Source organism: Scyliorhinus torazame, chromosome 25 (genome assembly GCF_047496885.1).
Source record: "Scyliorhinus torazame isolate Kashiwa2021f chromosome 25, sScyTor2.1, whole genome shotgun sequence".
Taxonomy (NCBI): domain Eukaryota; kingdom Metazoa; phylum Chordata; class Chondrichthyes; order Carcharhiniformes; family Scyliorhinidae; genus Scyliorhinus; species Scyliorhinus torazame.
The window spans coordinates 8,229,455-8,242,292 of NC_092731.1; the positions used below are offsets into that span (position 1 = coordinate 8,229,455).

Sequence of the window (12,838 nt, forward strand, 5' to 3'; positions counted from 1 at the left end):
GGTTGGCCTATATCCAGTGGAGTATAGAAAAATGGGGAGCGACCTTATTGAAACATAAGGGGCTGGTTCGGCTGGATACTCAGAATCTGTTTCCTCTTGTGGGGGCACTAGAATCTGGGACGTAGATTAAGAATAAGAGGTCTCCCTTTTAAGACAGAGATGAGGAGCCATCTTCTCTCTGAGGGTCACTGGAGTGCGGAACTCCATTCCCCAGGAGCTAGTGGAGGCCGAATCCTTGAATTTATTCCAAGGCGGAGTTAGATTTTGGTTAGAGAAGGGGATCAAAGGTTATTTGAGTGGACAGGAAACTGCAGCTGAGGCCACAAGCAGGTCAGCCATGATCTTACTGAATGGAGTAGCAGGAGGCCGGATGGTCCACTCCTGCCCCTGACTCCCGCGGTACCGAGAGAGACACAAGATGGAAGGTAATTGGCAAAAGTACTGGAGGAAACATTTTTTTGCGCACAGCAGTTGTGATCGAGTAGGCACTTCCTGAAAGGGCGATGGAAGCAGATTCGGAGGGGGGGGGGGGGGTGGATGAATTGGACTGCTCTTTCAAACAGCCAGCACAGACACGATGCGCTGAGTGGCCTCAGCTCCTGCTCTCTCGTTATAAGTTGGTGAGTGCCTGGAACGCGTTGCCAGGGGAGGTTGTGGAAGCAGATGCATTAACGGCGTTCAAAAGGCATCTTGACAAATACATGGATAGGATGGGTATAGAGGAGATACGGCACTAAGTTACGGTGGCTGTGTTGTCCTGGGGTTGCATGGACTGGGGTCGGGCGTCTGCTGTTTGTGAGATGTTGCTGGTCAGAATGACTGCTGTATTTACCTAATTGACAGCACTCGTTACACACTTCAAAGAGCGGGCTCATTGTGTGACTGGCTTGAGTCTGGATCACTGAATAAACACAAGTTTTATTGCATTATTAGACTGTCTGGAAATTTACATTCAGCTTAACGGCTCCGTCTGGGAGCCAAACGCAGTGACTGCTGCCACCCTGTGGTTGTAGGCAGCCTGAGCCTCAAACCGGCACTGGCACCCACTGTGAATCAGTTCCACAGCTTGATTCCAAAACAATACCAATAATCTTCATTAGTGTCACAAGTCGGTTTACGTTAACACTGCAATGAAGTTACTGTGACACTCTTGCCTCAGGCTGCCCTTGAAGCTTAATCTGTCATAAAACGCATGGCACCCTTATCATGGGCCAGAAGTTGGGGGTTCAAATCCCGTGGCGGGATCCGGCACTGCGTGGCCTCTCGGAGAAATCCCATGGCAACTATTTCAAATTCGAATGGGGAGGGGGCAGCGATAATAATTAACCAATATCCCCCAAAAAGCAGATTATCTGCCCACCGTCACGTTTCACCTTGTGGGATCTGGCTGTGCGCAAATGGACTGCACTTTTTTAAAAATGGGTTGTAAAATGCGTCGGGATGTTCTGAGGTTGTAAAAGGTTTTACTCAGGTTTTATCACAGCTGTGACTGAGGCTGGGACAATCTGTTCCCCATGGTTTCGTACCACAGCAACTGAACCTGCCCAGACAGTTTAATGCTTGTGTATCCATATCTGTTCAAACGAGAATGAGGTCAATGTATCAGAAACAGTTTGTCCCTTGCTAATCCTGTCTGCCTCCTCACCTGCCCATACTTTGTTACCCGTTGAGGAATACTGTCCTCCCTATCAGACTCTCTCCACACACACTCAATTCTACGCTACTATGTGTCAGGCGCAGGAGAACACCACCGTCTGCAAGTTCCCCTTCGAGCCTCACCATCCTGACTTGGAAATATATTGGCCGCTCCTTCACTGTCGCTGGGTCAGGATCCCGGAATTCCCTCCCTAATAGCACGGTGGGTGTACCTACACCACTGGGACTGCTGTGGCTCAAGAAGGCAGCTCACCACCCACCTTCTCAAGGGCAACTAGCGATGGGCAATAAATGCTGGCCTCGCTACATCCCATAAATGTAATTTAAAAAGACACAATGAATCCTGCTCCCCTCCAGTTGTTACCGGTGATCTGCTTTGCCTGTCCTCTCCATGTCCCATATGCAGATGTGGAAGCAAAAAGGGACTTGGTGTTGAAATCATGTTGCCAACTCACTCCTTCCAGCAACTCAATATGGGCAACGTCTCCTGATTCCTAGCCTCTCCCGTCGGTGTGAAGAATGAAGCCCGTCCAGCTGCATTCAGCTTATCTGCCGGTTAAACCCACATCCCCACCTTCGCTGCCTCCAGACCCGACTATTCCAGTGTAATCCTAGCCGGCCTCCCACACTCTCTAAACCTTTGCTCATCCTAAAAAATTCTACCACCCAATTCTCTCCACGTCCTCGCTGCCTCCCTTTCTCTGCGATCTCCTCCAACTCCAAAGCCCTCAGGAAGTACCTGGACTCATGTAATTCCGGCCTCTTCCGGCAATTTTAATCGCTCCTCCATCGCATCTCCCATCTATCCCCCACCTTCTATTTGCTCCACCTGCTCCGCTCTCCCTAGAGCAGTGTAGGATCCATCACATTTCTCCCTCTCTTTCGCTCTGTAGAAAAGTCACACGGACTCGAAACGTTAACTGTGTCTCTCTCTCCAAAGGCGTTGCCAGACCTGCTGAGTTTTTCCAGCCTTTTCTGCTTTTATCGTGGATTTCCAGCATCCGCAGTATTTTGCTTTGCACAGAATTCAGTGCAGAAGGAGGCCATTCGGCCCATCGAGTCTGCACCGGGCCTTGGTGGGTGGGTGGGCACCGGGATAGGTCCTAGCTGGCTGGAATGCACCCCACGCCACGAAACATCAGTGAGGTCCAGAGTGTGAGTTTTGATTGGCGATGCCCGACTCTGGCTCTGCACCCTTACCTTCAAGAAAGGACGGAATTAAAACCATGAGATAACAAAAGACAAGGGGCAGGATTCTCCGTCCCGCCCCGCCACATTTCTGCCCCGACCGGCCAGCGGGAGTCTCCGTTACGCCAGCTGGTCACTGGGGTTTCCCATTGTGGGGCAGCCCCACGCCATCGGGAAAACCCTGGGCGCCGGCAAAACGGAGACTCCCGCCTGCGGAGAATCCCGGCCAAGGCATCCTTAACAAAGCAAGGTAGCCCTGTTTCTTCACAGTTCCAGGGTCCCAGGTTCGATTCCCGGCTTGGGTCACTGTCTGTGCAGAGTCTGCACATCCTCCCCGTATGTGCGTGGGTTTCCTCCGGGTGCTCCGGTTTCCTCCCACAGTCCGAAGATGTGCAGGTTAGGTGGATTGGCCGTGATAAATTGCCCTTAGTGTCCAAAAATTGTTAAGTGTGGGTTACTGGGGTAGGGTGGAGCTGTGGGCTTAGGTGGGGTGCTCTTTCCAAGAGCCGGTGCAGACTCGATGGGCTGAATGGCCTCCTTCTGCACTGTAAATTCTATGATTCTAAGAAGTGTCCCTTCCCAACGTTAATTCACGAGGAGCATTTATTTAACGGAATTGGAGCATCATTATCACAGACAGCAAAACTTTTCAAGGGGGATACAAGTTGCCCGATGTTTGCCGTCACACATTACTTTCTGTGCAGGCACAAATTCAGTTCAAGGACTTTGCCTTTAAGACAGTTCTCTCTGTCATCCTGCCAGTTAGCCTTCTTCGTGCTCTTGCTCGACTGCTCCGGAACAAACTGCCTCCGGCCTGTCGAGGGCTCAAGGAGTTTCTCCAACTCTGCTCCTCTCTCTGTCCTCGGTGCAGCGTCACACGGACACTCCTGACCCCTTTAAGGGAAGTGAGGGCTCAGTATTTGGCAGGAAACGCGGGAGCCCACCCACAGGAAGTGAGTGTGTGTGCGGGGCAGGATTTTGCAGCTCTGAAGCCACACACTGGCTTGTGTGGAGAATGTGGCATCGCTGAGCGTACAGAGGCACGGTGAGGTACCGGGGGAGGGGGAGGGGGGAGGGGGAGGGGGAGGGGGGGCTGGTTGGCAGAGAGGCAAGCGGGAATTCATCAAGTGATGGCAGTGTGGCCCGCTGACTTGTTTCAAATTCAACGGGTTTGACTTGGCAATCCTGTCGCTTGCACTAGTACAGAGTTAGTAGCAGAGGCAAGGCCATAATCCACACTGGATAGAATAATGTCCAGCTCCAGGCAGCGCACAGTCCAACTGATATGAAAGATGTTTAGAGGGTGCAGGGAGAGAGGGCTAACTTTTTGGAGTGGTTTGCGAAGGGGCCTGAATGATCACTGATCCACATTGTGAAGCAGACGCAGTTTAGGCCCATTCTCTACACCTTGCGTGTACTTTGTTATGTGTGTCTCGAGAAACTGACTGCCGTTAGCCAACCGAAGTGTCTCTCCCACACCCTAAACTTTCTGTGCATGCGCTCCTGGCGGATTGAGCTATCGAATTCGTCCTGCATTTCTTTAGCTGTCTCTTTAAGTCTCAGGGCAAACTTATCAGAGGCAGCAGGCTGCCTGAAGACGGAGTTCCAGAGTCAATGGTCCCTGGCAGACCTATCCGACACTTGGGACACCTCAATGTTTTGGGTAGGGACGGTGCATTGGTTAGCGGAGGGTGGGAATAGGGGAGGGATTAGGGAAGGGTGGGCATTCAGGTTGGGCGGTGGGTGTTGGGGGTAGGATAGGGGAACACCTCCGGCCATGGGTCCAAGGCAGTCACTAATAAATCCTATCGGGAATTCAGGAGAAACTTCTTTACCCAGGCAGTGGGGAGAATGTGGAACTCGCTCCCACGGGGAGTGGGGAGAATGTGGAACTCGCTCCCACGGGGAGTGGGGAGAATGTGGGACTCGCTCCCACGGGGAGTGGGGACAATGTGGAACTCGCTCCCACGGGGAGTGGGAGAGTGTGGAACTCTCACCCATGGGGAGTGGGGAGAATGTGGGACTCACTCCCACAGGGAGTGGGGAGAATGTGAAACTCACTCCCACAGGGAGTGGGGAGAATGTGGGACTCGCTCTCACGGGGAGTGGGGAGAATGCGGGACTCGCTCCCACGGGGAGTGGGGAGAATGCGGGACTCGCTCCCACAGGGAGTGGGGAGAATGTGGAACTCGCTCCCACGGGGAGTGGGGAGAATGTGGGACTCGCTCCCACGGGGAGTGCGGAGAATGTGGGACTCGCTCCCACGGGGAGTGGGGAGAATGTGGGACTCGCTCCCACGGGGAGTGGGGAGAATGTGGAACTCGCTCCCACAGGGAGTGGGGAGAGTGTGGGACTCGCTCCCACGGGGAGTGGGGAGAGTGTGGGACTCGCTCCCATGGGGAGTGGGGAGAGTGTGGGACTCGCTCCCACGGGGAGTGGGGAGAGTGTGGGACTCGCTCCCACGGGGAGTGGGGAGAGTGTGGGACTCGCTCGCACAGGGAGTGGGGAGAATGTGGGACTCGCTCCCACGGGGAGTGGGGAGAATGTGGAACTCGCTCCCACGGGGAGTGGGGAGAATGTGGGACTCGCTCCCACGGGGAGTGGGGAGAATGTGGAACTCGCTCCCACGGGGAGTGGGGAGAGTGTGGGACTCGCTCCCATGGGGAGTGGGGAGAGTGTGGGACTCGCTCCCACGGGGAGTGGGGAGAGTGTGGGACTCGCTCCCACGGGGAGTGGGGAGAGTGTGGGACTCGCTCGCACAGGGAGTGGGGAGAATGTGGGACTCGCTCCCACGGGGAGTGGGGACAATGTGGAACTCGCTCCCACGGGGAGTGGGAGAGTGTGGAACTCTCACCCATGGGGAGTGGGGAGAATGTGGGACTCACTCCCACAGGGAGTGGGGAGAATGTGGGACTCGCTCCCACGGGGAGTGGGGAGAATGTGGGACTCGCTCCCACGGGGAGTGCGGAGAATGTGGGACTCGCTCCCACGGGGAGTGGGGAGAATGTGGGACTCGCTCCCACCGGGAGTGGGGGGAATGTGGGACTCGCTCCCACGGGGAGTGGGGAGAATATGGAACTCGCTCCCACGGGGAGTGGGGAGAATGTGGAACTCGCTCTTACGGGGAGTGGGGAGAATGTGGGTCTCACTCCCACAGTGGAACTCGCTCCCACGGGGAGTGGGGAGAATGTGGAACTCGCTCTTACGGGGAGTGGGGAGAATGTGGGTCTCACTCCCACAGTGGAACTCGCTCCCACGGGGAGTGGGGAGAATGTGGAACTTGCTCTTACGGGGAGTGGGGAGAATGTGGGACTCACTCCCACAGGGAATGGGAAGAATCTGGAACTTGCTCCTTCAGGAGTGGGGAGAATGTGGAATTCGCTCCCACGGGGAGTGGGGAGAATGTGGAACTCGCTCCCACAGTGGAACTTGCTCCCACAGGGAGTGGGGAGAATGTGGAACTCGCTCCCACAGTGGAATTCGCTCCCACGGGGAGTGGGGAGAATGTGGAACTCGCTCCCACAGTGGAACTTGCTCCCACAGGGAGTGGGGAGAATGTGGAACTCGCTCCCACAGTGGAACTTGCTCCCACAGGGAGTGGGGAGAATCTGGGACTCGCTCCCACAGGGAATGGGAAGAATCTGGAACTTGCTCCTTCAGGAGTGGGGAGAATGTGGAATTCGCTCCCACGGGGAGTGGGGAGAATGTGGGACTCGCTCCCACAGGGAATGGGAAGAATCTGGAACTTGCTCCCTCAGGAGTGGGGAGAATGTGGAACTTGCTGCCCAAGGTGAAGAATATTCGAGGTGAAAAGTATTGAGACATGAAAGGGGGAAGCTGGACAAACACGAGGGGAGAAAGGAATAGAACCTTCTAGCGATGGGATGAGATGTAGAGGGGATAGGAGGAGGCTCGCCTGGACCAGAAACACCAGCATGATCAAGACGGGCCGAATGGCCTGTTAATGTGCTGGGATATCCTTTATAATGCACAGGTTCTGCTGCCTCACCCCATTGTCCAGCCTGTTCCAGTGGTTTAATTCTCCTTAAGGAATCTGTACGTGTGTGAGTCGCTCAGGCAGAGGTAGGAGGAGGCAGGTTTTGCTGACTGGATAATCCCCAGGCCAGTGGAGTGTTTTGCTGATCACAGGAATCTGACAGGGTCAAGCCATTAATCTCGGAGCTGACACTTCATTCCCAATAGATATATAGATATAGAATTTACAGTGCAGGAGGAGGCCATTCGGCCCATCGAGTCTGCACCGGCTCTTGGAAAGAGCACCCTACCCAGCTTCAGGGTCCCAGGTTCGATTCCGGCTTGGGTCACTGTCTGTGCGGAGTCGGCACGCTCTCCCCGTGTCTGCGTGGGTTTCCTCCGGGTGCTCCGGTTTCCTCCCACAGTCCAAAGATGTGCAGGTTAGGTGGATTGGCCATGATAAATTGCCCTTAGTGTCCAAATTAGCCCTTAGTGTTGGGTGGGGTTACTGGGTTCTGGGGATAGGGTGGAGGTGTTGACCTTGGGTAGGGTGCTCTTTCCAAGAGCCAGTACAGACTCGATTTTCAACAAGGGCTATTGTTGAAAAACTCTCTGGTTGGAGTCAAACCCGACATGAAGGAAGACTGTTGTGGTTGTTGGAGGTCAATCATCTCAGTCTCGGGATATCACTGCAGGAGTTCCTCAGGGTAGCGTCCTAGCCCCAACCATCTCAATTACCTGCTTCCATCCATCATAAGGCCAGACCTGGGGGTGTTCGCTGATGACTGTATAATGTTCAGCACCATTCGCGACTCCTCAGATAATGAAGCAGTCCCTGTCCAAATGCAGCAAGACCCGGACAATATCCAGGCTCGGGCTGACAAGGGGCAAGTTACAGTCTCACCACACAATGGCCACCTCCAATAATCATCGCCCCTTGACATTCAATTGCATTACCATCGCTAACCCCCCACTATCATGGGATTACCATTGGTCAGAAACTAAACTGGACTAGCTACATAAATTCTGTGATTAAAAGAGCAGGTCAGAGGCTGGGAATCCTACGGTGAGTAGCTCACCCCTGGCTCCATAGATTCCCTACAGCGTGGAAGGAGGCTATTCAGCCCATCTGGTCTGCACGACTCTCCGAAAGAGCACCCAATCCAGACCCACTCCCCCACCCTTTACCCGTAAGCCCACACATTGATCATGGCCAATCCACCTAACCTGCACATCTTTGGACTGTGGGAGGAAACCGGAGCACCCGGAGGAAACCCCCACGCGCACACGGGGAGAACGGGCAAACTTCGCACACACGCAATCAGCCGAGACTGGAATCAAACCCAGGTCCCTGGTGCTGTGAGGCAGCAGTGCTAACCACTGCGCCACCGTGCCTCAACTCCGCAAAGCCTGTCTACCATCTACAAGACACAATTCAGGAGTGAGATGGAATGCTCTCCACTTGCCTGGATGAGCACAGCTCCAACAACACTCAAGAAACATGACACGATTCTGGAAGAAGCAGCCCACATGATTGGCACCATACCATTCACTTCTCTACACAAACAGTGGCAGCCGTGTACACCTTATACAAGATGCACTGCAGGAACTTACCAAGGTTCCTTCAACAGCACCTTCCAAACCCACGGCCACAACCATCTCGGACGAGAGCAGCAGATACATGGGAACCCCACCACCTGGAGGTTCCCCTCCGAGTCACTCACCACCCCGACTTGGAAATATATCGGCCGTTCCTTCACTGTCGCTGGGTCAAAATCCTGGAACTCCCTCCCTAACAGCACAGTGGGTGTACCTACACCCCAGGGACTGCAGCGGTTCAAGAAGGCAGCTCACCCACCACCTTCTGACGGGCAGCTAGGGATGGGCAATAAATGCTGGGCTAGCCACATCCTGTACATGAGTAGAAGAAAGGTAAGCAAAAGATTGTTCAAAGGGGTAGGGTATTAAGGAACAGCTTCAAGGTGGGGAGTGAGACGGAGTGGTTCATGAGGGGAATCCCCAGACCTGGGAACCATGCATCTGAAGGCATGGCCTCCCATGTACAAGAGTCCCGAGTCGGAGGAAGGCAGAGATCTCGGAGGGTTGTGGGACTGGTGGAGATAGGGAGGGGCGAGGTCATTGAGCTATGACCAGATGGAGGTTAGCGAGCACAGGGATGATGTATGAAAGGGACCACATGAGTGAGGAGGATCTAACGTAGCATCTCCAGGAAATAATATCATTTGATTTGTGCATAAATGTATGTTTCTGTCCCTTTTGTTGAGTACAGCCAGTGATCTGTACCGTGTTTGAAATCTATTGATGTGACCCTCCCCTATTTCCTGTCTAGTGTCCCAATAAAGACATCGTTTGATGTAGTGTTTGATTAAGAGCTTTGATATGCTGATTGCTGGATTCAGAATCGGGAGATTGGGCAGCTGCATTTGTTTAATGATAATAGCTTCAGTTATATTGAGTTAAGTCCAGAGTCACGGCTGTCGCTTTTTTTATGAAAAAGGAAAAATAATTTGGGTGGTCATCAGCAATTTGCCTCTTTGCAAATTTGGATAATGCAGTTTGCAAAAGGTCCCATGTACCAGGAGGCCATCGAGACTCTCATGTCTGGCAGACTATTTGAAAGAGTTGTCCCTACTGATTGCCCCCCCACATTGGCCTTTTGAAGTATCGAATTCCCTGGCCATCTTGGACAGATCAACATTGCGGGTCAACAGCCTGGCTAGAGTTGATTAGTGTCCAGTAATCCCTTTGGATACAGGTTTGTGAGGGGGATCTCGGGTAGCATTATTAGAACATACAGCGCAGAAGGAGGCCATTCGGCCCATCGAGTCTGCACCGACCCCCTTAAGCCCTCACTTTCACCCTATCCCCAAAACCCAATAACCCCTCCTAACCTTTTTGGACACGAAGGGCAATTGATCATGGCCAATCCACCTAATCTGCACGTCTTTGGACTGTGGGAGGAAACCGGAGCACCCGGAGGAAACCCACGCACACACGGGGAGAACGTGCAGACTCCGCACAGACAGTGACCCAGCGGGGAATCGAACCAGAGACCCTGGCAAGCCACAGTGCTAGCCACGTGTGCTGCCTCTAATTCACAAGCCCTAGGTTCAAGTCCCACCCCTGGACTTGAGGTGCAGGCAAACATAAGACCATAAGAGCAGAAGTAGGCCATTCGGCCCATCGAGTCTGCTCTGCCATTCAATGAGATCATGACTGATCTGATGTGATAATCCTCCTTCCTGCCTTATCCCCACAACCCTCGATTCCCTCACTGATTAAAAATCTGTCTCATCCTTGAACATACTTAACGCCCCAGCCTCTACAGCTCTCTGCGGTAAAGAATTCCACATTCACTCCCCTCGGAGGGAAGAAATTCCTCCTCATCTCTGTCTGATATGGGCGATTCCTTACTCTGAGATTCTGCCCTCTGGTCCCAGACACATCCTCTCAGCATTAGTTGAGTATTAAGCTGCAAATCCTTCCAGCAAACACCAATGTCAGATGGTCAGAGCGCGATAGATTCCTACTCTGCCGTGATGGGAAGAATATTGAAGACTCGGCCATCACTAACGATAGCTCCAGACCGCAACAGGCAGGTAAAAGTACCTGGACTCCGAGTGAACTGTGACACTCATACCACAGGTCCGTGCTGCCTAGCCCCCTCGTCCAAGTGACATTTCAATCCAGACACTGCAGCCACCAAGGGCATTTAAGCGACCTCAGTCTTGGTAATACGCATGGCTTGTTCCCACCGGGACCCTGAACCAATGCTGTACTCTCTTTGCTAACCTGGGAATGACAAGGCTCGTCTTATTATTAGTACAGCTGAGGCCACCAAACTCTGACCTGATCCAACTGGGGGCCACCAATAAACCTTTGGGGGGGGGTGCCCCTTTTAAATGACAGACCTCACTAACCATGTGAGCGGGACAAGATGGTCTCTTCAATATTCATCTCAGCTGCTCTCCTCCAGCTGGCATCAACTAACCAACATCACAATCCCACAGAGTTTAACAATCTGTTCCTGTCTTAACAGCTTAGTTGTTTTATTTGTAGTTCTTACTGGAACCCCCGGTTCTGCTTTAATACCCTGCAGGAGTTTTAAAGAGAATTCACCGACACACACGCACAGCAAGCCGCGATGGTGAGTGCACAGAATTTCGCAACATGTGGTGTCAGACTCATTTGTCTGCAGTTTGGGGTTGAGTGAATGTTTTAAGTACCTAATTCTCTTGTTTGAACTCAACTTTTATGCTGGTTTTTAAGTTCCTCCACTGCCGTGCCCGCTGACATTCCAATCCCTTCGATGAGTGGTGGGGAGGGGCTATTCGACCTTGGAGTGCATCGCATCTCATCGCAGTCTAAGTCCATTTACTCTGCAGCAGAGGTCACTGGGTGGTGATTGGGACTGGGATCTCTGGTTGACCCAGGGCTGGCAAAAGTCGCTGGTTGTTTTGGGAGGGCCGGGCCTAGTTGTTGCGACCAACTTGGGTCAGTCTGGGCCAGGAGAGAGGTACGATATTGAACACTGCGCTGGGGGTGGAAGTTAATACATTTGTACAGAACCACCACCCTGATGTGGAGGCGTGAACTGAGGTGGACAAGCATTTATTTCGCCCTGGGCCACTGAGGTGGGATTGGGGGTGGAAGGGCCGATTAAAGATAATTTAAGATAAGTTAACGGTGAATTAAGCCCAGTAATTTGACCAGGGATCCAGTGCTCCAGGTGAGGCTTTGAGGCCTTCTCAATCCACCTGACCACAGGTGTGGTCACATTGAGGTTCCAGAATGGGGTCTGGTACATTTGCCCATTTATTTTATTTGTTTAAATGTTTTATAAATTTAAAGTATCCAATTCATAGTTTTCCCAATTAAGGGGCAATTTAGCGTGACCAATCCACCTGCCCTGCACATCTTTTGGGTTGTGGGGGACGAAACCCACGCAGACATGGGGAGAATGTGCAAACTCCACGCGGACAGTGATCCAGAGCCGGGATCGAACCCGGGACCTCGGCACCGTGAGGCAGCAGGGCTAACCCACTGCGCCACCGTGCTGCCCTCCCTCACCTGGTTGATGGCGCTCCGCTCTGGAGTCCCTTCAGCTCAGCGAGCCCATTCTTAATTGGACCGTCAGTGCACCCTGTGGCTACTAATCGACTAAGACAATTTGGCTCCCTCGGCAATCGCTCTACCATGCGTGGCCATGCCTTAAGTCCTCTTCTCTCCCTCTGGCAAGCTGTCACTTTTGCGGTCCTTTTAAGAGCCTCCTAAAACCTACCCTAATGTCGTCATCTTTGGCTGAGTGTCAGGTTTTTGTCCAATAACCGCACCGTGAAGCAGCTTGGGATGCTGCGCCCTGTTAAAAGGTGCCATATAAGTGTGAGTTGTTGTTGCCGCGGGCACAATCTCTCCCGGCTCCGTTAACACTGAGCTGCGAATAAGGCACCCTCCCCTTCTCTCATTTCAGTCAACGGCGGAAGATCCCAATTTGAAGACACGAGAGGAGAAAGATGCCGACCTGGACAGGAAGATCGAAGCCCTCCGAAAGAAGAATGAGGCGCTGATGAAGAGGCATAAGGTGAGGCGGGGCTCGCTTGGAGATGTTGCGGCGAGGGGGGGGTATTTTGAACTTGCAGTGTATCAGAACCAAGCTAGGTACCCAGCCAATCCTGAAGGGCAGGTCCACACCCTACCAATCCCGTTGAAATGGGCCTGGCTCCCCGGCCAATCCCTGGCCACCAGAGCAGAGATGGATTATTTCCTCCTCGGTACACTACCAATAGGGGCCATTGGATAAAAATCCATGGGAGCCCCATCAAGCCAATCCCTTCCCCAGCCTAATTGGAATGAGACCATTTGCAACAGCCCCCGGGACATGGAGGGGCAATTATTGACCTCGGCTGCCTTTCATTTTTCCAACACATCACAAAGATATTGAAGAATATCGTTACTCCTGACTAGTTGATGAGATGTTTCACTCGGGAGGCAGGTTTCT

General features: G+C 53.0%; 1 protein-coding gene across 5 annotated transcripts in view; it reads left to right on the plus strand.

Moving 5' to 3' along the window:
* Window positions 1-406: 406 nt before the first annotated feature.
* LOC140402284 (coiled-coil domain-containing protein 9-like) overlaps window positions 407-12,838 on the plus strand; it is a 51,934-nt gene continuing 39,502 nt past the window's right edge. For 3 of the 5 annotated variants that reach the window (XM_072489935.1, XM_072489938.1, XM_072489939.1), the window contains exons 1-3: window positions 3,785-3,889; window positions 10,940-10,987; window positions 12,311-12,421. In XM_072489935.1, coding sequence (XP_072346036.1) covers window positions 10,985-10,987; window positions 12,311-12,421 — 114 coding nt within the window. In that variant the 5' untranslated portion in view covers window positions 3,785-3,889; window positions 10,940-10,984. Of the gene's footprint in view, window positions 426-3,696; window positions 3,890-10,939; window positions 10,988-12,310; window positions 12,422-12,838 lie in introns of those variants that run through there. The other 2 variants (XM_072489937.1, XM_072489936.1) reach the window with 2 other exon arrangements.